This window comes from Chroicocephalus ridibundus, chromosome 3, assembly GCF_963924245.1.
Source record: "Chroicocephalus ridibundus chromosome 3, bChrRid1.1, whole genome shotgun sequence".
NCBI lineage: Eukaryota > Metazoa > Chordata > Aves > Charadriiformes > Laridae > Chroicocephalus > Chroicocephalus ridibundus.
The window spans coordinates 23342898-23366222 of record NC_086286.1 but is presented as its reverse complement, the minus strand read 5'-3'; the positions used below and the strand labels follow the sequence as shown (position 1 = coordinate 23366222).

The window sequence follows — 23325 nt, the reverse complement described above, 5'->3', positions numbered from 1 at the left end:
TAACAGATCACTCAATCTGGCTAATAGATTAAAACCTTGCACAGTACTAATACCACATATGGAGAGCTGCAGACTCCAGTTTTCTTACATCTATGTTCTTTTTTAAACAGTACTCAGAACACACACAAGATGTTTTTATAAGAGCTGCAGTCAAGGACACATCAGCTATAATGAAACAGTAAAATTTAACTGCTGCCAACAATGTTCTGCGTTGGTCTACAGTCAGTTTGAGCTTCTGCCCAACACCCACTTGCTATCAGGCTCACATAGAGTGACACTATGCTGCTTCTTCAAGAGTCTTAAAAGTTTATTTTGCTTTTACTGCAACTCTTCACTATGCAGTTGCGCAGTAGTAAACATGACCTTAACATCGAGTGGAAGTTTGGCAACAACTTGATTGCAAATGTAATCTACAACAGCCACAGAAGTTAACCAAGCCAAAAGCAGAGTTACAGCTCTTGAAAACTCAGACTATAAATGGCTATACAAGATCACATTTCAAGCTGCAGTTTGCTAGCGTCATTAACTATAGCACTGTGTTACACCTGCAAATCATTTATCTTTTTGTAAATACTGCAGAAGTAATGTAGATGCCCTACCACCTGACTGTCTTCAAATCAGGTAACAGTACAGGTAGAGTAATAAATCAGTGGTACAGCTCAAAACATGCATTGTTAAACAAGTATGGAAGTCTCCATGGGATCAGGACCTTGGATGGAGAAATTATGATCTAAAATGCCCTAGAAAATAAAATGGCACCATAATTTTAAAGGCTCAAAATGAAGGCCTGGTTAACGTACCAGACAAAAAGTAAAAGCCCTCATCAAGTTTTTAGGATGATTATGTTTTACAGGCTGAGTCTGTAAAGTTTTGTAGTTACAAAACACATTCTATCACAATCTTTTATAAGGCAGAGGGAGCAGTCGAAAAAGGAATACCTCTGAGATTTATTTACAAACAGGCTACAGAAATAGCTAGCTGCTACTACTATTGCTGCTGTTAAAAAGGAAGCTGAAGTAAAAAGATGAGGCTTCTCTGAAAGCAACTGTCTAGGTACAGATAGAAAGAAGATAAAACTGAAAATAAAGAGATGCAGTAAGTTGATTGTAATAGAGCTCCTGAAGTGAACATTCTGATCAAATACTGTGGCCACTTTTCAGAGGTCTGCATACAAGAGAGACATCAAGTTTCCATCCTTATAGCATTTTCCTTTCTCAGAACAGCACTTCAGTACAGGCAGTAGATATACTTGGTTCAGGAACATACTGCTAAAGTCACAAAACAACTTCAAAATTAATATGGGTTAGATCATACCCTCACTTAAACAGGCTTAACTCCTGACCCAATACCTGTTTTTCAGCAATTTCAAGCTACAGCACAGTTAGGCCCTAAACGAGTTGCTTCAGCAGCAGCTTTGTAATCAGCTTGATTTGCAGTTGTCTCTCCCCACATGGATCCAATCACACATTCTTGATTCTTCCCAGCACCTCACTAATGCTCATGCAATCGTGGTCAGCCAGATGATAAGGATAATCTGGCATACACTAATTTTTGGGGAGGTTATTTTTCAGTCACATTAATTCCCTGTTTTCACCACACTTGCAGCCACAGGAATACAAATAGAGGCCCAGGGGAGAGGTCAAGAAGGTGTAGCAAGGACTAGCTGTGCCTCAACCAAATGTGAAACTGCACTTTCATACATAAGTTCAGGCTTCGGCTCACTACAGTATTTTGCAACCCTGCTCAGCAAAGCACACTGACTTGAGGCCTCAGTTACTATGGTGATAAGCATGGAATAAATGTTTATATATAATTAGATAAATTCTCCCTTCAAGAAAGCAGCTGTCCTTCTTACAGGCAGCTACTCATATGTTTTTAACTAAATAGATGTAAAAAAACTATTACAATTTTAAAACTTAACAATCACTATTACTCATTAGCAAGCTAATGAGAATTTAAACCTATGGCAAGAATTAAAAAGAAGCACATGTCAATGAGAATCCCATCTCTTCTGAAAACTAACTGCTAAACTCCCTAGAGATTACATTAATGCTTGGTTTTGTACATTTTAGGTTTTTGCTTAAGAAAAACAGGAATTATTATTAAAACTATCTCATTGTTTAACAAAGCTTAAGAACTACTTATTGAATAAAAAATGAATGCATAAGTCCTTTTCTTCTATGCAATCACTAAACCACTCCACTTATAAAATATAAGCAGTATTTCCTAACTCTAAGCTTACTTTGAAAGCAGTAAGCTGATATAAACAAGTTAATGTATTTGAAATGCTTAGTTCATAAACGCATGAGTAGCTTCCTTTTTCAAAGATTATGAATCAGTAATTACAGTAGAACCATGTGCCACAAAGATGAAAATTCTGCTTAGGGTTTTGGGGAACCCTTTACCACAACACTTATGTGTAACTCGGGCTTTTTTATTAAGAAAATCCAGTCCTCAAACGTCATCACTAGTCATATTCCTTAGCATTTAAACTTGCTTTAAATTTAAGAAATGCTAAATTCAGAGTAGACAAGATGATTTTCTAGGATCAATGACTACAAAAACTAATGACAAAACTTAATCATACACTGAATTCCTCCGTGAAGAAAAACAAATAATTGGCAAAATGCAGCAGAAACATTGCCAGCTGATGAGTTGCCTCATTCTTTCCACTATGATGCCATCTGTTGCCATCTCTTCCCTGTCCACACACACTACACTTTCTCCGACTCTCAGCCTGACCCAGATCCAGCCCTGGTCTCAAGTCTGACAACAAAATCCAGCTCTACCCACCTGATGGTGGTCAATAGCTACATCTGTGGTTGGAGGTGGTGCTTTGGTGACAGCAGGCAAGTAAAGAAGCTTCTACTCACAGCCACCTATTACAGCTCTTTCACTGAATTTTTCCTCCTGTCTCCCCAGTACACCAACATAACTACATGCGTATTCACTCCCCAGCCCAATTGTTCTAGCAATTAACTTCAGAAAAACTTCAGCTACATAAAGTGTTTAAGCTAAGAGGGATAATATTTTTAAGAACTGAGTTAGGAAGCAGCCACATGCAGGTTCATGCAAGTAGATCATATGGGGGAAACTTTCAGTAAGAAGGGCAAAACCAACAGTGTGTACTCTTCCTGCAGCAGAGCAGGAGTCAATGTACGCGCCTGGCATCTATCCAGCACGCTATAACTTAGTGGTAAAGAATAGCGAGATCTTAACCATAATAAACTCATTGAACAACATTCGGTTATCCCTTACATTTCATCTGTAAATTCCTCCAAGAAAAAGGCTTTCTTCTGTGCTTTGCACATGCTGTTGATACACAAGAGAGAACAGGAGATGTACAGCTGATCATGAAGAAGCAGAGTGTAATTTTGACTTGCTCTAAGAATAGGCCAAACGCCTTCCTCCACTTCGCATGCAAATTTATCACTGAAGACAATGCAGACATTTGAGGGAAGAAACTCAGCTTAGAATTTGAGTATTTCTTCAGGGACCATCCAAATCAAAAACAGATCTTCTCAAACAGCAAGGTTTACAGCTTTAGCATCTTCTGTCAAAGGATTTTTAAGTGACAAACATTTACATATTTATAGAAGTGATCTTTATTTCAATTGAGTATTTAGCTAGAGCTGCAGGGAGGAGTGTGTTATTGCAAAAGGCAATAACTAGATAACTAGGTCAAACTAAATCTCCCTTTATCCTTAAAAACCATGCATTACTATTGATTCACAAAACATTTATTTTTGTTTACAAGATAATCCATAGCAAGGGACCAGAAATCCCCTAACACCGACACTAGAGCTATCAGTTGTGCTGAGAGCCAGGTAAATTGCTTATTGTACAGGTAAGAAATCTCAAAGTGGATTTTCTTATTAATACTTCTAATATTTTGAGTATTTTTCAAACTTATGGTACACAGTCTTAGAGATCCTGCTTTCATTTAAACATGAAACAGCAAAGAGTTTAGTTGAGTATCTTTACTTAAAAAAACTGCATTCACCATTAATTTAGACTGCAGCACTGAAACATAGAAAATACATAGCTTTTCAGATTTTTCTCCCTTTTAATACTTGACATTTTAGTGAGCTATTCTGTTTCTTTCATGCAGATTTTTGCAAATAATAAAAAAATGCACCTAACATTGCACTTTGAAACTTTTATAAGGCAAGAAGAACCCTTAATTATTATTTTTTTTCCTCTGCAAAATGTATTTAGGCTGGACATGTCAAGCAATGATGGATTTAACGTATTTGAATATCATGTACTTTTTTGTAAGTAATTATGGATTATACTGTGTAAATACCAATGCAGAGATAAAGACACTATGTATTTGTATAAGAATTTCTGAATTCTCCTTCTAGTAGTGCTATTGCCTTTCAAAGAGGACATTTCAAAAGAGCTTACATGCCCACCTGAGATACCTAGTATGTGAAGTCACACAGCCAAGGAGCAACAAATTTAGTGGTAAAAATCCTCTGTTTAAACTCAGTGGTGCAAAGAGAGTATTAGTGGAAGCATTCCCAAAGTGACAGCCAGAAAAGCAAGTACACTAGAAAACTTGTCTTAGGTTTTAAAGTTAACACTTATCCACCTGTTGAAGCGATTGATTTGTTAATAGTTGTAGCATAGAATCACTGTGGTCCTGATCACAAGGTTTCACATCCCCAACTCTTTGGGAAGCTTAGTACTGAAGTGCTTAGTAATGCCAATAAACCAGAACAGAAATAACAGGGTGTAAGCTAAACCTTATGCAGATAAGAATGTCTGGAACTGTTCTGGAACATCACCACAGCAGCAGGCAGGAGCACATTGCTACAGATGAGGACACATCTGCCTAAGGTGTGGTGCCTGAACAGGACCACACACCGCATGGGGATATCAAGGATGCTGGAGAGCCTATGTGCTAACTCTAAGGAAGCAGGCAACAGGGGCTGCCCACAGCAACAGCCTTTCACTGCTCTGCTCAGGGATTCAGCATGCTTACAGTTCAATCTCACAGCTCAGTGGTACCACACAATCCCTGGGAAGCTACTTCCATCTCTTAACTAGGAGTTATCTGCAGAGTTACCCCCAACCCAAACTCTCTGAAAATACAATTATTCCAAAACTGTCATGAGATACACAGGAGAAGACTCAAAGCTGGCCACCCATGAATGGAGATCTTGAGTAAATGCTTAAACCAGCTACTATGATGCCAAGAACTGAGTATTTTAAGCTTTCATTATCCTCTACAGCATACATCTACAGATGTATGCATTCAGTCAGAACAAACACCCACATACTCAAGGCAAGATAAATGCACATGTACAAATTAATCATTTGAGCAGTAAGATGGGCACTGAACATTACTAAAATACCAACAAACTAAAGGACTTACCATTTGGGAGGTGAGTTCTCCCTTAGCAATTATACAAACCAGATACTTAATTGAACACTGTACAACAAGGTATATTGCCAAACCTGGAGTTACAGTAATGCAAGTTTTCTGGGTTTTTAAAATTCTTATACACATTTCAGTCCATGTTAACATGAATTAAAAGATGGCATAATCCCTGGTTAAGTTATATTTTAGTTCATTTAAGCAGCTCCCAAGAACCTAGTGCTTTATCCACAGATCCCAAGCGCTCTAAAAGATTACATCTCTGACTGCTTCAATGATGGATGTTTTTCATCTTAGTACCACAAGCTTTACTGGTTTTAGACATTCTTTTCTCTTTTTTAGCACCTTCAGGGGCCTTAATCAGGCAGCAGCATTTCCTCTTTAAAAAGTCCATTTGCAGGGTCACTCAGACTTTGCAGGAATTGTGAGGCTCTGAAAGCAACACAGCTCAGCCCTGGGGAAGTCTTTGGTTTTGTTTTATTTTTAAAACACTGCTTACTCCACACAACAGTTTCAAAGGCTCCGACCTCCCAGGATTTGCAACAGTTTTAAGCTATATCCAAAGGCTTCTGAGTGTTGACAACCAGCTAATACTGAAATTTAATTCCCTGGAGAATTCACCTAAGATATGCTCTATTTATTGCACTCAACACAGCAGCACTTCAAAAAAATCCTAACAGCCCACACAAGAAGGGCTGCAGGTTGTTCAACATGAAAGGCAGGTCTCCATTTATGTGTCTGAGAAAAAGAGGAAGCCTCCATACACACTGGACAAATTCTCTCACTGTACCAGATGTGGGTACATTTGGCACACTATCAATCAAGACCGTCCTGGTCAGCAGAGGGAGAAAGGGGTTCACCCCTAAAAGGATTAAATACATGCTCCTTCTTCCTAACAGCAGTCCTTCTCTCTTCCCTGACCCTAAGCTAAATCCAGTAATAACTGTCACTGTATTTGATCAACAGAAAAAGGGGTATGTATTCCCTGGTATTGAGACATTAATTAGTCTCTTTCATCCCAGGGTATGATTACAGGATGCAGGCACAGGAAATGAAAGCTTTCAGTTGCTTGCTACTGACGTCTTGCTTGAAGTATTCCTAGAGCTAGAGAGTTCATACCCAGCAGGGCAAGGCAATATTAATGACCTGTATTTATTCTTTGCTACATATTCCAAAATCAGTAAGTGGCACATTGCCTCACCATGCCATGAGGGGTGTTTCTTAGAAGAGTTTCTATTTGCAAGAGGGACAGAACATAAACATTTCCCAGACACGTACTACACTTTTAGCTCTGCTGGTTAGCAACAGGAAGGTAGCAGAAGACTCCTGTGAGCACAAGTCATCCAGAAAACTGCAAATTACATTGACCAAAAAGCCACTACAGTGTTTTTTATTCTAGTCCAAAATTGGTGTGAGCTATAACAGGAAAAAGGCACTGACTGCAACTACACCAAGAAGGTTTGTCTCATCCACAGGCTGCTGTTACCTTGGGAATAGAGGGTCCAGCAGAACTGTATACACCTCAGTAAATCTTTGCCCAGTTTCAACCCATGCAGTTGTACCATTACTCAGAGGCAACATGTTTATTACAGCACTAAACAAGGTACTGTATATTTTAATACTAAAATTTACATGCATCACAGAGTTCTCACAGCATTTGAAGTATAGTTGTGTACTTCAGCTACCTGTGCATTAACTCTCCATTGCAATTTTACCAGCTATCCCGAAGTCTGCAGAAAGGGTCATGCAAGAACTTAAGCTGAAGAGGAAAACACATAAAGTTGAAGTTCTTTACATGATAATATGATTTTTTTCAACATAAATAGTCTCATCTCATTAGTATTAGCCTGATAATGAATAACCTGCACTATTCTTTTTTGTGTGATACTGTTCTCTTAAACCTCTGGTTATTTCAGTATAAACACATGCACCCAAGCCACAAAGTGATCTGTTGAGCTCCCCACCAGCTGAAAAGCATTAGAATCACTACTGGTCTTACTCTTCCTGCCACGGAGAAGTCTGACAGGAGTGGGTTTTTTAAAACTAGATTTCACATTGACAACAGCCTGAAGTATCTCTTGTTGTATGATATATGTTGCTTAAACTACAGACAGCACATTTGAAGAGATTATCATCCAGTGGTAAAATTGGGCTCTAGTAAAATTCCAGTGGTGTCGCTTTTTAGTACAAAATCTAAAGCTGTTTTAAATGTCCAAGGCAGGTTGCAAAATAAAACACACAATTTTCCGAGAGCTGAATTCTTCCCTATAGACAAAGGAAAGAAAAATGGTACTCTGTGACTAAGTCACCCAAAATTTCATGGTATTTACTTAGGAACCTCACTTTCATTATGCATACCTTTTGTCTGCAGGGAGACAGAGGTAGTGGGGAGAAGTCTGATATAAAAATATAAGTCTTTATGCTACATTTTGAAATCTCCTCTGGAAGCTCTGCAGGTCCTTCTGGAAGAGGGAAATCTCAGTTTTTTTCTTGCGGGAAATTTCTTTTGAGAGAGTTCAGCAACAGCATAATTGATCAGAAGCTAATATTAAATCCACTGAATTTATAAATTCACTCCACACCAGAAAGTAGATGGTCCTTTGCGAAATAGATAGGAGGCAGAAGCATCATGATTTACAGCATAACACAGGAATAACCTGCACCCCATCCCTGACAAGTGCCTCTTTTAATTAGGCAGTCTTTTGCAACATGAAGGCCCAAAGACTTAAATCACACAAGATTTTCAGATTAACACAGATTAACAGCAAGTCCAGCCAAGTTATAATTCCTGTAAGGGATTCTTTAACCTCTGTGCAAAGCAAGAGCTCCCAGCAGCAATAACAATTCTGCAAAGAAAAAAAATTGCAGTCTTTACTCTTTCTCTAAGGAATAGGAGGATGCCAGGAAGCAAAATCTCTTTATGATTCCTGAAGTGACCATACTATGCTAAAAGTGCAAAGACCAAGCATTCGGTGTCAGAATCTATCCCTCCCAGCAGCAGGGTGAAAGGAAAAAAACCTTAGGCTGTCCAAACACTTTGGATTCAGGACCTGAACGTGCTTTATGGGAACAAAACACCAAATCCCCATCCAGTGGCATGAGAGCAACTTCACCCTTCTACTGAAAGCAGCAGAGCAGGACTGAAACTTCACCCACCACCAAAGAGCTGAGGCTATTTTCCAGTCCAGTGCTGCAGATCCAGAATATCTGAAGACCACCACGGTAAGAAAAAGGCAGTATCTAATGATGATCCAAACACAGACAGACAGGCACAGATAACAGACTACGTGTTTTGCACCTCAAGAAAAGGACATCACCAAAACCAGTTTCACCATGTCTAAAGGTAGTAAAACCTGTCACAGCTATAAAAATAAAGGTAGTATTCTGTATTAGCACCAAATTAGTTCCTTGAGAGTTCTTAGATAAACTTCTGAATTCCCATGGCAAAAAAAAAAATAAAAATCACATCTTGTGGCAAATAGACCTTTTGGCATTTTTTCAGTTCAGACTGTTGTTTCACTATTAAATTATGGGTCTAGTTTGCTGCCTGAGTCATCATCTTTAGAATTTGTAATGGCCCAAACCTGAACCAGTCAGCCAACACAAAACCAGTGATAAAACAGGTACCACCTTACAATAATTCAAGTGATTGTTTCCACAAGATTGAAGTTACATGCATTAATAGCTCATTAATATCCTGCACAGGCCAATCTCTACTGCCTAATCAGTTGCTGCAGGAAGATAAGAGCTTCACAAGTCAGACCAATACATGTATATCTCTAGCAAAGTTAAACAAAAGTAATAAGCCTTTACAACGGTGGTAGACAAGTACATTAGTGAAAAATCAAATACTGTACTCGTGCTTGCAGCACTTACCTCCAGTTGCTGTGAGGTCTTTGAGCAGTCAGCCCACAGCTCTTATCAGAGTTCCTCAGAACAAATGTCTTCAGAAAAAAGCAGCCAATTATACCAACCCCAGATACAGCTGGATGCCATCAAGAAATCCTATCAGATGCTAGGCAAATAAGATCACTACATGAAATTATTATGCCAACAGCAGAGCCTCAAGAAAAATGTAACCTTTCTTGCAAATTGTTCCCCTACATTTGTTCTGCAGAGAGCTACCTGATACAGTGATACAATTATATGCACCGGGTCAAAGATACAGAAACCATTTTTATCCCTGGTTTATCCTAGCCAGAACTGGCAGTAAGTCTAGGAAATCAGAAGACCACTCTTTATAACCCAGTTAAGAAAAAAAGTTTCATGCAGTGATTTTCAATCCGTGGCTTCAAGTCTTGGGAGCTGTTAATTAGCACCAAGAGCTGAAAAGGGTACCCAAAGAAATAATCCTACTATGAGGACATTTAATTCACACCACCTTGGGCAGCAAGATTCACAGATCAGAGGCATTTACAACCACCGTTCCAGTAAATGCACATATGCTAGAGACAACTATACATCCGAACTAGCTCTAACAATTTGAAATCCAGCATCCTGCAGCAATGCAAAATGAACCAACAGGTAACCAAAAACAACCCTATTAACCTACAGCTTCACAAGGCTTCTGTGGCCCCCACCTTTCTTCTGGTCTTAGGGAGAGTCCTGTTCTTCATTTTCTAAGTAAATAGAGCAGTGTTCCCCTGTGTCCCTAACCCTTTCATTTGACAAGGTTTTTTAGATGTGCCTTATTGGATCTGAAAAGTACTATCTCCCTCTCCTTCCAAATCTTGGCAATTTATACCTAGTCTCACAAATATGCAAGAAAATAAGTGCAGACTCCTTTTGATTTCTTTCAACTTAAAAGACAGATGTAGGTGTAAGAGAGATACAATGAGATGCACTTTATCTTTCCAACTATTTGTCAGTTTAGTCAGTATTGTCTCTCTAGATTTGCTTATTGTTCTACCTATTATTACAAATGAAATGAGATTAATAAATACGGTGCATCAGCTTTACAGACATTAGAGTTCAGGACCTGCAGTAACAGCGCAATTCAAATATGCTGAGAAAGGACAGTTTTCATTTCTATCTAAAAAGGCTTCCTCTTTTGCTGATAAAATACAGCTTCCTCCACCCACTGTAGCTGAAAGCAACTTCCCTCAAAACCAGTTCATAAAAGGTAGCTTTCCTTTTTTCCTTCTAGAGCATTAAAGAAGAATAAGAGTTTATTTCTTTTTATAAAACACTACTGGAGCCTATAATACATGCTTACGCTTAAAAATCATGTATTTTCAAGCTTTACTGCACTGCCCCAAGAGTCTACCTGCTTTGCTGGGAAAAGCTGCTTACAGCCTGTTAAGGGTCAGGGCAGAAGATTATTTAATTAGGTGGCAGCCCTCACCCTGGGTTAACAGAGAGGGGAATGGCTCCATACAAATTGCATCCAGCTAAGTTTGTGAGTGAGAAATGTTTATATGAAGACAAGGCAAGACAAAGAAGGATATGCTTGGGGGATCAAAGATACATGCGATATTAAAAACCCTCAAAACTTAGAGACATATAAGGCATCACAAACAGCACTTTAAAAGAAGCATGCTATGAAAAGAACTGCAGCTACAGTCCAGACACACAAGCTGGAGCACAGAAATTGTTTTCCAGATGTTAGGTCAAGCACTAAGCAAGCCACATCATTATTGCTACTAACACTGAAGAACCCAAACAGGTACAGAGTTTACATACCTGTTTATCTGTAGCTAAACCAGCTTCCAATTATATGGAGATACACATTTATCCCAGTTTGTATGGTTGCAATTATACCCCGGAGGAGCTTTACTAAAACAAGAAACTGACAAAACACAGCATTGTCTGCAACTTACTCTAAAAAAACCCCAAACATTCCAGTATCAGTATTTGAAGAAAATATTAGTCAGAAATACAATTAGCAAAGTGTTAAATGCAAGTCATGGTTTTCTACAGACGCTTATCTACACACTAACAAATACCATCTTGCATTTTTTGCTTCTTTTAGAAGACAGATAGAAAAGTAACTGTGACACATTCACACATCAGAAAAAATAAATTAAAAATTAATTAGCACATTATTGTACTGCATCTAGTAGTTCAAAACTGCTAGCAGTGACATAACTGCATCACAAGATAAGAATTATGTTTTCATAAGTTCTTGGCCATCTCTACTTGGAACCTAAAAGGTAATAATTAAGCTATTGTATTCCTCATTTCTGTTTATTCTATTCACATTATATTATGCAATAGAAATTCTAGCCATATTTAACCTTATTTAGCTGATTTTACTCCAAATTTGCATCTGCTAGATAAGGCTGCAGTAACACAGATGTAAGCAGCAAGACTGTTTTACATAAGAATTACTTTTTCTTTTGGAGATCTTAAGTTATTATTTTTCATTTTGACTTTTTGTCTAGAGTCCAGTCAGCTTTAATACTAGTTTTCAGTGAAATCTAGGAACGTTTTATTCCTAAACATCCTAGCAAGTAGAATTTTGTTTTTCCCCAAAAAAGAAAAGTTGTCCTAGCCACCTGTATCTGTTAATAAGAAAAGGCAGGAAATTCCTTCCCTGGATCAGACCATTGTACCACATATAATCTCTCACAGTGGCCAGGCCCAGGTTCTTACCAGCAAGGCCTTTTTTGCTGATTTGCTATTAACTCAAAACTTGCAGTTACACATTAGCATTCATTTTGCTTTCTTCTGGTGCAAATTACCTTTTGTTCACCACCACTTAGTTTCACATATTACTATGTTTTTCATTTACTTACTTTTGCTAGATTTTTCTGTGCAATCTCCCCAAATCCACTCTTCATTCTTCCCAGTTAAGGTCACCCCTTTCTGCACATACGAAGGCATGCTGAGTATCAGTCTCTGAACAGAACCTTTGTCAGTCATTAACAATTTCTAAGAACTGCACATTTATTGACATGTTTTGCTTCAGTCTTTTAGATGAGAACTTCTAATCTGTTCTTGAACTTCACAGTCACCTTTTATTTATCTAGTTTCCTGAACAGTCTTCCGTATAGGAGATTCCCCATTCCTCTTCGCATTTATGCAGCAGTATTTGATTTCAAGATTCCAGGTTTCTCCAGGAACTCTTAAGATAACCTTTCCTAGCCTTAGACCAGCTCAGACTCCCACAAACAGGGCACCGGTGACAAGGCAGTTCCTTTTCCAGAAGAAATTACTTTTTGAGACTGGCAAGCTCATGCTCAGCTATGGTCCTAAAAAATTAACCTGGTTTTAAAGTAATAATACAGTCATCCCTTCCCCCACAAATTAGGTTGCCGTTCACCTTGAACTTGGCAGGATCAATTTGCATTTCCCTGGCAAAGTGTTCAGCTATTGTGAGCCAAATAGCAAATGCCTGAAAAACAACATCAATGTGATACTGAATCTTCTCTTTGGCAACATTAGTACAACCATATTTTATATGTAATTATTATTTTCACATCAGCACTTCATTTGTCACAGTGTTATGCGCTGTGTCATAGTGCTCCAAAATAAACACATTTATCAGAGCAAGCACAGAAAGAAGGGCAAAAACAGCAAAGGGAACGTGAAGTCAGCCATCTCTATTCACTATTTTACTTTACCCTTCATAGAGTTTTTTAAAGGTGTCATCTGGCCTACTTAAAACTTTACAATATATAGAGATCACTCCCTGAGGGTCAGCCTTACTTATGCAAGCAGTTGTACTGCCCTAAATCTTGCCTTAAAGTGGTTACTAAGACTACATCTTTGCATTCAATTGTCACCAGTCATTTTATTTTGTGAGCTATCCAGGGTATAAAGCATTAACTACTGGCAGGAAACCACAAAAGTACACATAAAACACTTTTAAAATCATCACAGCAGTTCCTTTAGTTTTGTATAATTAACTATTAACACTACCGAAACCCAACACCCTAAAAATCTGTGAAGTTCCAAGCACCTCCCAGCTGAATAACCTCATCATATAACATTAAAAACCTGAGGAAAATAACATAAGGATAGCAGACAGCACTCAGAGCCATGCTTCCAAAGGCCCACCTGGGCTGAGCTTTCCCTCTGCCTGGAGATTTTTTTAGTATTTTGCAAAAAGCAGAAGCAACACAGGGAAGGAAGCTAGAGCAGCAAGACTCCAGCAGCACAGCCTGTGAAGTGCCTGAGTACTTCTCTACTACTACTGCCTGAGAACCAGACTAAACAGAGGTCGCGTGGAAGACGGACGACCAGAAGGTCTCACGGGCCCTGGAGCACCTCAGGGAACCCTCCCCTGGGCCTAAAAGAAGCAGTCACAAGCCTGTCTTGTGGTAACACTCAATGCCTTGAAAAGGGGCCTCCTAGCAGCAGAGCAGCCCCTCGGCCGAGTCTCCCACATCCCAGCCTCCATGAAGGCTCCCCCCCACTCTCAGCTACCCCACTACAACCACCCCTACCTTCCCTCATACCCTCCCGCCCTCGCCTCGCCGCCATTTTGTACTCCCTTCCCTCCCCCGCCTCGCTGCCTGACGTCACGGCCTCGCCCCGCCCCCTCCCGAGCGCGGCGGGTGCCCGGATGTGGGAGGCTCCGCCTCTCCATTACCTCCCCCCCCCCCTCCGCTGCTGAGTGTTAGCGCCGCTCGCGCCCCCTCCCTCCCGCGCTTCTCGCGCGCCGTTGCGGGTGAGCGTGAGCTACTGCCGCAGTGAGGGGAGCCGTGAGCCGGACGGCGGTGACGACAAGGCCGGACGCGGAACAGAGAGGCCGGGGCTTGGTGGATTCAGCTGCGGGGGAGACGCCTGACGCCCACCCGCCGCCATGGTGAGGGACCCTCCCTGTAGAGCTTCCCTTTCCCCGCTGGAATATTCCAGACCGGGCTGAGTCGTGGGGCTGTTCCCTCGCTACCCCCCCATCCCCCTCCACCCCCGCGGCCCGGATCGGCCCGGCCGCCGCTCCGCCTCGCCGCTGCTGCCCTGCCTCTGACCCGTCTCCTCCGCCTCCCGCCCCCGAGCCGTTCCACGTCCCTCGCTGGGCTTCCCCCCCCTTTCTCCCTCCCCTCCTCTCCCCTCCCCTCCCTCCCTTCTCTCTGGGCCGCCGCTGTGGCCGCCCCGCGCTTCCCCCCGGGGGCAGGCGCGTCCCCCCGCTTCCCCTCCGCCGCCCACGGCCGCCGCTGTGCGCCCCGCTGCCTCCCCGCCTACTCCCTCCCCCGCCTCGGCAGCGCTCAGCGGGCTCGGCCCTTCCCGTTCTTCCCCTCCGTGGCACCCCCTCACCTCACCCCCGCTCCCCCACCTTTTCCCCTCGGTCCCGGGGGGTTCGCCTCCCCCTCGGTCCCGGGGGGTTCACCTTCCCCCGGCCTGCGCTTCGTTTGTTTTCTACATGTATCGGCAGCGCCCTAAGCGAGCCCGGCATTTTGGTAGCGATGTCTTGAGGGGGGGGGTGGTGGTGGTGGTTTGTTTTGTAATCTCAAACAGGGTTCCCCCCCGCCGTTGGTGCAGCAGCGTTTTTCTGTTCATGTGCAGACCGGAAAGCTATAATGCACGTAGCCTATGGTAGGGAGACAGGCTAGATAATGTATACTTTAAATGGTCGAGGTTTAGAAAGTTGACACTTCAAATATTATCGGCATGGGGGTTTTGAGACTACAGGAAGAAGGTATGCGGTATGTCCAGGTGTGTGTGTGTTTGAGTTGCTCTGTTTTTTAAATCATGATGGTTTAAATTTCCCTTTTACTGCCGTAAAATTAACCCAGAGATACGGTATGGAGTCCTGTAGTATTTTACGTCGACACTAGGGGTGTCTCCTGCTTTTCACTGCTGCCAAGAAATCAACGCCCTTTTTTAATAAACATTTATTTTAGCCTAAATTATCCAGTACCCTGGCTGCAGGAAGACTCTGGCAATATTTTGGTTTTACAGCTGGAGAAATATAAGTGGTTTAAACTTTTTCATTCTTAACCCTTTTAGAACAAGGCCAGCTGTTTATCACATTTCACATTAGACCTCACAAGGCCTGGGAGCCAAAAATGTGGATTGTGGTCTTTTCTTTTAAAAAATGTAGTTGTAGCAGAAAATGATGTGCCATGGTCAGGCTGTCTTTACGTGTACGCTTCAATGTCTGTTAGATGTGCATTTAGAGAAATATTTTGAAATGGAAAAAGGTTTGGCTTCAGTTGGGGACTAAACCAGTGTGCTTACTGAATGCCTTCACGCAGTCTTGGAGTACATGAAGACTGTGAGAAAAGAAGGCTTGTATTTTGAGAACAAGGTATTAATGAAGTTGAGACTTAAAAAGAAAAACATTATGATTAGAAATAATGCCTTGGTTGCAATATCGCTGATTGCTGTGAATGTATAGATGAACAGTGATCATCTTCCACACAACAGTTGCGCTCATACTGCCATTAGTTGTGTCTTCTGTGAAAATGTTGTTCTCAAAGACTTGCCTGATGAGATATGCTAACATACGTAAAAGGAAAGAAAATGTTACTTAACCATGATGCCCGTGTATGTGTCAGTGACCTGTAATGAACCTAACTTTCATGTATGATTAACTTTGATTATTTTTTCCTCCAGTCTGTGTTAACGAAAGCTGTTTTAGCATCTTTTGATGGTATAATCATGTTGATTATTACTTTGTGACTTCTTGAATGGTATTTCTGTATGATCAGTTGCAATGTGTAAATGCAGATGCTGGGAAAAAAGGTATGCTGGATGTTATCTCTACCAGTAAAGGTGTTCGTTTGCTCATGTAAGCAGTAACAACAACAGTAGAATTTTCATTGTAGTGGTATTGGTATGCTGTTTCTGATAACACCTGATCTTAGGTGCCTTGTAGAATGAAAACCAAGCTAAAACTAAACAGCTGATAAACGTAAAAAAAAAAATCATTTAAGTTATTATTCTCTTCACTGTCATTACCCTGTGGATGTTGTTGCTGAAAGATCTCACTTCTAATGAAGAAGTAGAGCAGACCTTGTTTCAATCTTTACTTTATTAGAATAAAGCAATTATTTTTTGCAGTTTGGAGTAATGTTTCTTTTGTGCTCTTACAGGACCAGAGAGATGACAGTTATAGTGAAGAAAGAGGTGAATATATTGTTGTGTTCATAGTAGGTAGCTTAAGATAAAACATAAACATCTAGTGAGTCAAAGAATGTAGTTCTGGATGTTCTAATGTAGCCAGTTCTAAAATAATCTGTCAGGCAGAGCATAAGATGATGAGTCCATTACATAATGCTAAAAGTAATGTTGATACGCTATTTCTGTCAGAGTTGACTTAGCAAGTTTTTGCTATGAGTAGTATTTTCTAGGAAAGGTAAATAGCACAGATAGGTGCTATTAAACAATCTTGGGTTTGGATAGATAAATTCTTTTTTCTTGGGATGGTCTGCATTCTGGTTCATATCCAGCTCTTGAGCTTTGTAGTTGTTGGGCAGAAGACACAGAATTCCACAGGAGTCACCCAAACCATGTTATGTAGTGTGCCCATCTTCCTACCTAGACTCTATTTGGTTGTTTTGACTCACTTTGCTTGAGTAGTGGTGCTTCTGGTGCATTTTATCCAGCTGAAGCTGATCTAACAGTGTTTCTAAATTACTGAAGCCAAGAACCACTGAACCACTTTTTGCAATTAAAAAAACCCAAACAAACAGAAGACCATCTTGAATCATTGTTTACTATTTAGCAGGGAGAGTATTAAATAACTTCGTTCTTAGCTGAAGAAAAAGCTAGTTATTCCATTACTAAATTGTAATTTCACTGCTAATCATTACAAACATCTGAATAGTCAGTTGAGTTTTGTAACAGGTGGCAGGAACTAACAGGCACTTGCATGGTCTGTCTTATGTCTTACAACCTACTGGTGGTCTTCTGCCACAGGTGGAATAACTGGTCTAGGATTCAAAGTGTGAAACTCATGTGTAGGTCTTAATAAGTATTTGGTAGGCTTATTTAAGCCAGTTTGTTTAATGAAAGATTTTATTTTGGAAGCCATTTTCAGAGGCATAATTTAGAGGCCAATTTGAATATGCAAGTTTACTTAGCTCTGTGATAAAGGAAGACAGATCCTGTTGATGGAGGAGGAAAGATACTTTTTAAAAAGTAATTATATTTTTATACTATTTCTGCTGTAGAATTCTGTCTTTATATGGTTAAACTATTGATTTAACAATAGGGAAGAATGAACATTGAGTAGTTTAAGGGAAAATGTTTTGTGGTGGGCATGCCTCAGAACTTCAGAATATTCATCTTCTAAGGCATCTGACTTAGCACTAAAATGGAAGCTTTAAGGGAGTGAGATTAATAACATCTAAATTTATTTTTTTATTCATATCTTAAAGGAGATGGGACTATGTTCTGTCAATCAGTGACAGAAAAGGAAGCTTTGGTGATTCTGGTATTTCTGTGGAAACAAATGAGGCAGAAATGCACACTTCTAGTGCCAAACCATTTCTTGGTCTGCTTCTGCCTCCTCATTTCCCTCATTTTTGTATGTCAGAAAGACATACGAAAAGTTGTTAAAGTGTAGCCAGGCTACTATAAGAAAATTATTTATCAGGTTTGATTAACATAATGCATACTTTCAAGAAGAAATTAATCTAGCAATGAAGATCTTAGAGCTTTCGTGCAGCTGGGTGTTGCATCAGTGCTTACCTGGTAACATTGCAGAAGGAATAGCTTTTTTTTTAATTGTTAGTATGCTTAATAGTGTTATCCTACTGTAATTCATAAATTACGCTTGCATAAGATTTTTCAACATTGCTTTGATTTCCCTGCTAGTAAAAGAATTCCTTTGCTTTCCCTCACCGTTTTTTACTGCCTGTTTTTAGCTAAGTTTTGTTAAAGAAAATTGTATCCTCCTAAAATGTTGTAGGTCTGAATGGTAGTTGAGCATGAAACTGTATGAAATCGTGACCAAAAATTGTGTTCACAGGAAAAACTTTTTTGTAATTTGAGCTAATATATGACTTCTTGAAAGCAAATTGCTCTTGATTTCCTTGCCCCTCCTCTTTCCTCCCAAGTCTGTTCTCCCTGCTCTGGGTAATATCATTTGTGAATTTCTAATTGGGAGAAAAATTACAACTGTTCCTTGTTGATTAGCAACCAATTCGTTTAGTGACACATTTCCCTATTTTCCATCCTTTTCTTCTTCTGGCTTATATGTTTTTTTCTTTTCCTAAGCTTGTTTATTCCTGTGTGTTCCCTACAGAAAGACCACAGGGGCAAAGGGGGCTGGCTGTTCCCAGCAAGCTAGTTCTTTGTTGAAACTAACTACATGCTAGGTCTTTGAAATCGTCAGCAGAAATAAGGGAGGTGCTACTGTGTGATGTCCTTGTCATGATCAAACTCCTCTGCTTCTGGAGGAGTGAGCACTGCAAGGATGGGGGAGTAAAGATTGAAGTGATGAGGAAGGAATGATGAGAGGCATGGATCTACATCAGAAGAGAGGAGTGAAAAGTGCTTATGCTTAAAGGTTACGCAGTTGGAACCTTCTGAGCAGGATATTGTAAGAAAATAAGTATCTTGTTTTACTTGCATGCCCCTGTTAATTAAAACAGAAAAAAAGTTGGAACTCCTGGAAACTGTAAGAATTTTATTGGCTGGCTTGATTATATAAATTACTTAAACATGTTCTTTTTTTCCCAAAGACCATAAGAGTGTATCTTGCTGTGCTGTTGTGAAGCTGGTAAATGCTGTCCTTGTTCTGCAAATGAAAAAGGTTGAGGTCGTGGCAGGGTAATAACTTATCCAAGGCTCTCTTTATTGTTCAGAAGTTAACATTAGTAGGTGATGTCAGGAACAGATAATATGTGTGTAGCTCTGAAAATAAATAAGAAGTCTAAATCAGATTAACTGCTATGAATTTTGAGGTCTTGGGACTGATGAGTTATTGGAGTTAGAAGGCAGCCACTAGAAAACGTGCTGTACACTGTCCATTTGACTTAAAGCATATGATGGTGTGCAGTGATTGAAAGCTTGGTCATACACTACCTTCTTTCAACATTGTTGTAGCATTGTGTTAGGCACTTAAAGTGACTTCTGAAGATTAGACCTGGAAATGGGCCTTTCATATCCCATAAAAGCTATTTAGTTTCTTAGACATCGGTGGCCTAAAGTAATCTTGACACCAGCACTTAGAGAAAGATCTGCTAAAAGGGTTGCCTTAGTGTGCTGAATGAAGTGGGACAGTCTTGGCTATGGACCAACATCTTTTAATCTGGAATAGATAGATCTTTTAGTATACCAGTTTGAGTATTTTGGGAATGTTTTCACTGCTCTTTCCTTGGATCAATGATCAGGGAGCTTATATGACTTGAAATTCGTGGTTTTGTAATGATCTTAGTACGAGACTAAAAGCAATATCTTCTGCTTGACATATGATGTAGCTAGATTATTTTGGCCACCATTTGAAATACTGTATTTCTTTAGTAATATTGTATATCAAGATAAGTTTAACAAGGGTTAAACTTAAACTATGGCTTATCTTCCTATTCAGGTCTGTTCTATATAATATGAATGTCAAAAGTCTATGGCCAGGTTGTTGTTGTTGTTTTTTTTTTAAAGTTTCAGGTGTGTCTAAAAATAAAGCCCACATCTTTCAGGTGAAGTGATTTTTGGAGTGACAGTTCTTTTAAATAGGAAAACTTAATCTTGACATTTTATGTAGCTTTCTAAATGTATAACTTTAAAGTTTTAATTTGGTAACTATACTTTATTAGGCCTTTTCCACATACAGAAAGACCATTAAAATGGTTTATGTTGCTTTTAGATTGTACCTAGTGCAGCCACAAGCACATTGTTACTTTAAGTGCTTGAAAAACTATGTAGATGGTGCAAAATGGGCTGTAGACTATATCTGACTTGCTTGTAACTTGACAGTGAATTGGCCCTGCTATTGATACACTGTTTCACAAATAAGGAAGAATCCCTAGCAATATAAATAATCATCTTTAACTGCGTTAAAGTCTCAGAAACCCTTTAAATGCTTTGGATTAAAGGACAGCATTGCTCATGAACTGCCAATAAAATCTCAGCTTCCAAGCTTTAAGCAGGTTGTGCCAGTTAATACACTCAGGTTAATATTGTGAATATTTGTCTATTTGTGTTAATGGGCATTTTTAAGTGAACTGTTAAGGCAAAGAACCAAAACTCCTCCAGTAAGCTGACACTGTGCCTATTTTAAAAGCCTTATGCAGTCAGCTTGAAGTTCACAAGCACTTTCTATTATTGTCTAAGTTAGGTAAAGTAGGAATTAAAAAATGTAGTAATACATTTGTTATTTAAAGAACTTCAGTCAGAATTCAGGAGGGGCAGGAGAGGGGAGGGATGGATGGGGTAACAGATAGGAAGCCAGGGTTCATATGTTTCTGGGAAGAAACCCAGCTACTCGAAGAGTGGATTCAGCTGTGAGTCTCACGAGAATATAGTTTTAGGATTGTTTTTAAATGCTATGGAACTTCTCTTCTTCTCCTGGTATGTTTGTGACAAATATGGAAGCTTTTTACCCTTTATTTTAAGCATCTGGAAACTTCGGGAAGGAAGACCTAAGGTACAGTACTTGTCTCTTTTTCTACCCGTTCTCCATTATTGCCCTATGAATAGCTCCTCTGTGTACATTTATCAGGTGTTTGGGGTTTTTTTTAATAGGTAGTAAAAGACAAAACAATTGTTGTTTCACTGCTGACTGTGCAGGTTCTGAATAGCATCACTGAAGTTGAAAGAAGTCACTTGAATTCCCTCTGCTCAATGATACTGTGGCTAGCAGAGAGGACTTTAAAAGGAGTTTTTTTTGAAACAAATACAACAGACATGACTAAAGACCTGACCTTATGAAGAAGAACTTCTCAAGTGCTTTGTAGGAATGATGCCTGAACTGGTTTTTCAGTGTTGTATATGTAATGATGTTCCCTTGGGAAGTTTAATTTAGTATTGAGCCGCTGCTTAACAGTCTTAGCACCTTGGTATCTGAGCGGTCATGTATCAGTTTTGTTGATAATACTGAAGGAACACTTCACAGATTTCACAGATAAAAGCCATGCAGATTTCCTAACAAGTCTAGAAAAAAATAATGATAAATAGGAGAACTTCTAAACAGCAATAACAAAAAATGCCATTTGAATAAATAGACTTGATTTTTATATTTGACTTAAGTGGATTATTTTAGCACTCTAATCACTGTTCTTCATAGAGTTGTCTAGTAAAATATCTGTTCCCTACTTATTCTTAAACTTTTTCAGGGATTTTTATAAAAATGGCGTTAGTTTTCCTGAAGTATTTCATTCAAAACACAAAGTTTGGTTATTCTAGTAATAAGATTATTTCAGGCAGTGCATTGAAAAATCAGATTACTGACAAATGTAATTTATAAAATATGAAAGATTAGTAAGTTTGAATCTTGTGTAGTCGTGAATGTTAGAGTGCCACTCTAGTGTTGGTGCAGCTGAGTTTGCCAGAGTTCAATTCTGAAATATATCTTTTGAGAGGCCTTGTTAAAAATGAACAGTGAGCTAGAAGGTGGCCAAATTAGATTTCTTGGCGAGAAAACAAAGTCATGTGAGTAAAAGGGACTAAAATTGAGGGGAAGTAGATGATGGTGGTTTAAGATTTTGCCATTGTATGTCACGATGTAGAAGTACTGTAATGCTCTATAGTAGGGGGCAGAGCAGCTAAAGGTTCCAGAAAAATTGGGAACAGTTGGTTTGAGTGAGAGATTGAGTGGTTTTTAGCAATAGTTTTACCTTGGCTACTTTCTCAGAGGTACTGTTCAGCATCTTTGCAGTGTCATTTAATGTTTTGTCAAGTCAATCCATGTTACCCAGAATCTCACAAAGAGTAGTTAAACCACTTATTTTAAAATTAGAAGGGTCTTTAATTTGCAGTTTATATTACAGTCTGGTGGACAAATGCATACAAATAATATGCTGCCTTTAAGGTTTGCAAGCAGTAAATTTTTGGAAGTATGGCCTATGAAGAGATAAGATGGGAAGTAGCAGAAAGATGGTAGGTAGCCTGCGGTTCTGTAAGCAAATTGTGTATACATGCATAGTTGTGCCATTTAGTCTTTGGGGGGTGGATGCAGTTAGTTGTACTGTGCCTTGGACTAGGACAACTAGATTCTTGATTGTGAGCCTCCAGAGCAACTGGTAATTAGTACTGGAGGGCACTGGGGCTCTGCAGGGGTGCATCTACTTATCTTATTTTGGGACCCGTGGACACTATAAGTAGCAATAACTTTTCTAATGCTGCTTTGTGTGCACATTTACAACTTATGAAAATTTACAGCTCTTCAGGACAGCTGTCTTTAATTGTATTGGTAGTTAAAGCAATTAATAAGCTTTGATTTCTGACAGGATGAAGGAATCTTTTCTTTAGCAAGTGCTGTGGATCTTTACCAAAAATAATGTTAACATCTGTAAGTAAATAAGATTTACATGTATAAGATGTACTTATATGTCTATAAGTAAATAAGCAAAAGTGATATTTGATGCTGTATGTTAGGTATTTACATTCCTGGATGTAAATATTAGAAACAAGTCAGTTCCTGCCCCGAAGAACTTAAACTAAAATATTCTGTCATTTTAATTGCATTTGAATATTACTTCGTATAAACAACTCCTGAATGAACGTGGCCTCAGAGTTATAATTAAAAAGAAAAAAGTCAGTATTTTGTCCATGATAGCGGTCATAGAAAGAAAACTGTTTTAAGATTTTGGAATATTCCCTAGCAGTGAAAACCTTAACTGAAAGCAGCGTGGTATTTTTCTGTGTCTTACTGTGTTTCATTTTGCTTTCCTTTGGTCGGGAAGTCTATGATAACTGTAAGACCTTGGAAATTTTCAGTGCATCTCTTTCAGAACATAAATTCCTAATTTGCTGGAAGTTCTAGAGTGCTGGAAAATCTAAGCATTCACTTAACAGGTCTTCCAGCTTAATGTCTTGTAAAAATCTTGATATTTATATTATAATGGTTTTGATCCCTCTGTGTTGCATCACCGTGTTGGTAGGGCCTGTTT

General features: G+C 39.4%; 1 protein-coding gene across 1 annotated transcript in view; it reads left to right on the top strand.

Annotated features, from left to right (window-relative positions):
* Window positions 1–13904: 13904 nt before the first annotated feature.
* PPP3R1 (protein phosphatase 3 regulatory subunit B, alpha) overlaps window positions 13905–23325 on the top strand; it is a 40548-nt gene continuing 31127 nt past the window's right edge. The window contains exon 1 of the mRNA XM_063328403.1: window positions 13905–14135. Coding sequence (XP_063184473.1) covers window positions 14133–14135 — 3 coding nt within the window. The 5' untranslated portion in view covers window positions 13905–14132. The remainder of the gene's footprint in view (window positions 14136–23325) is intronic.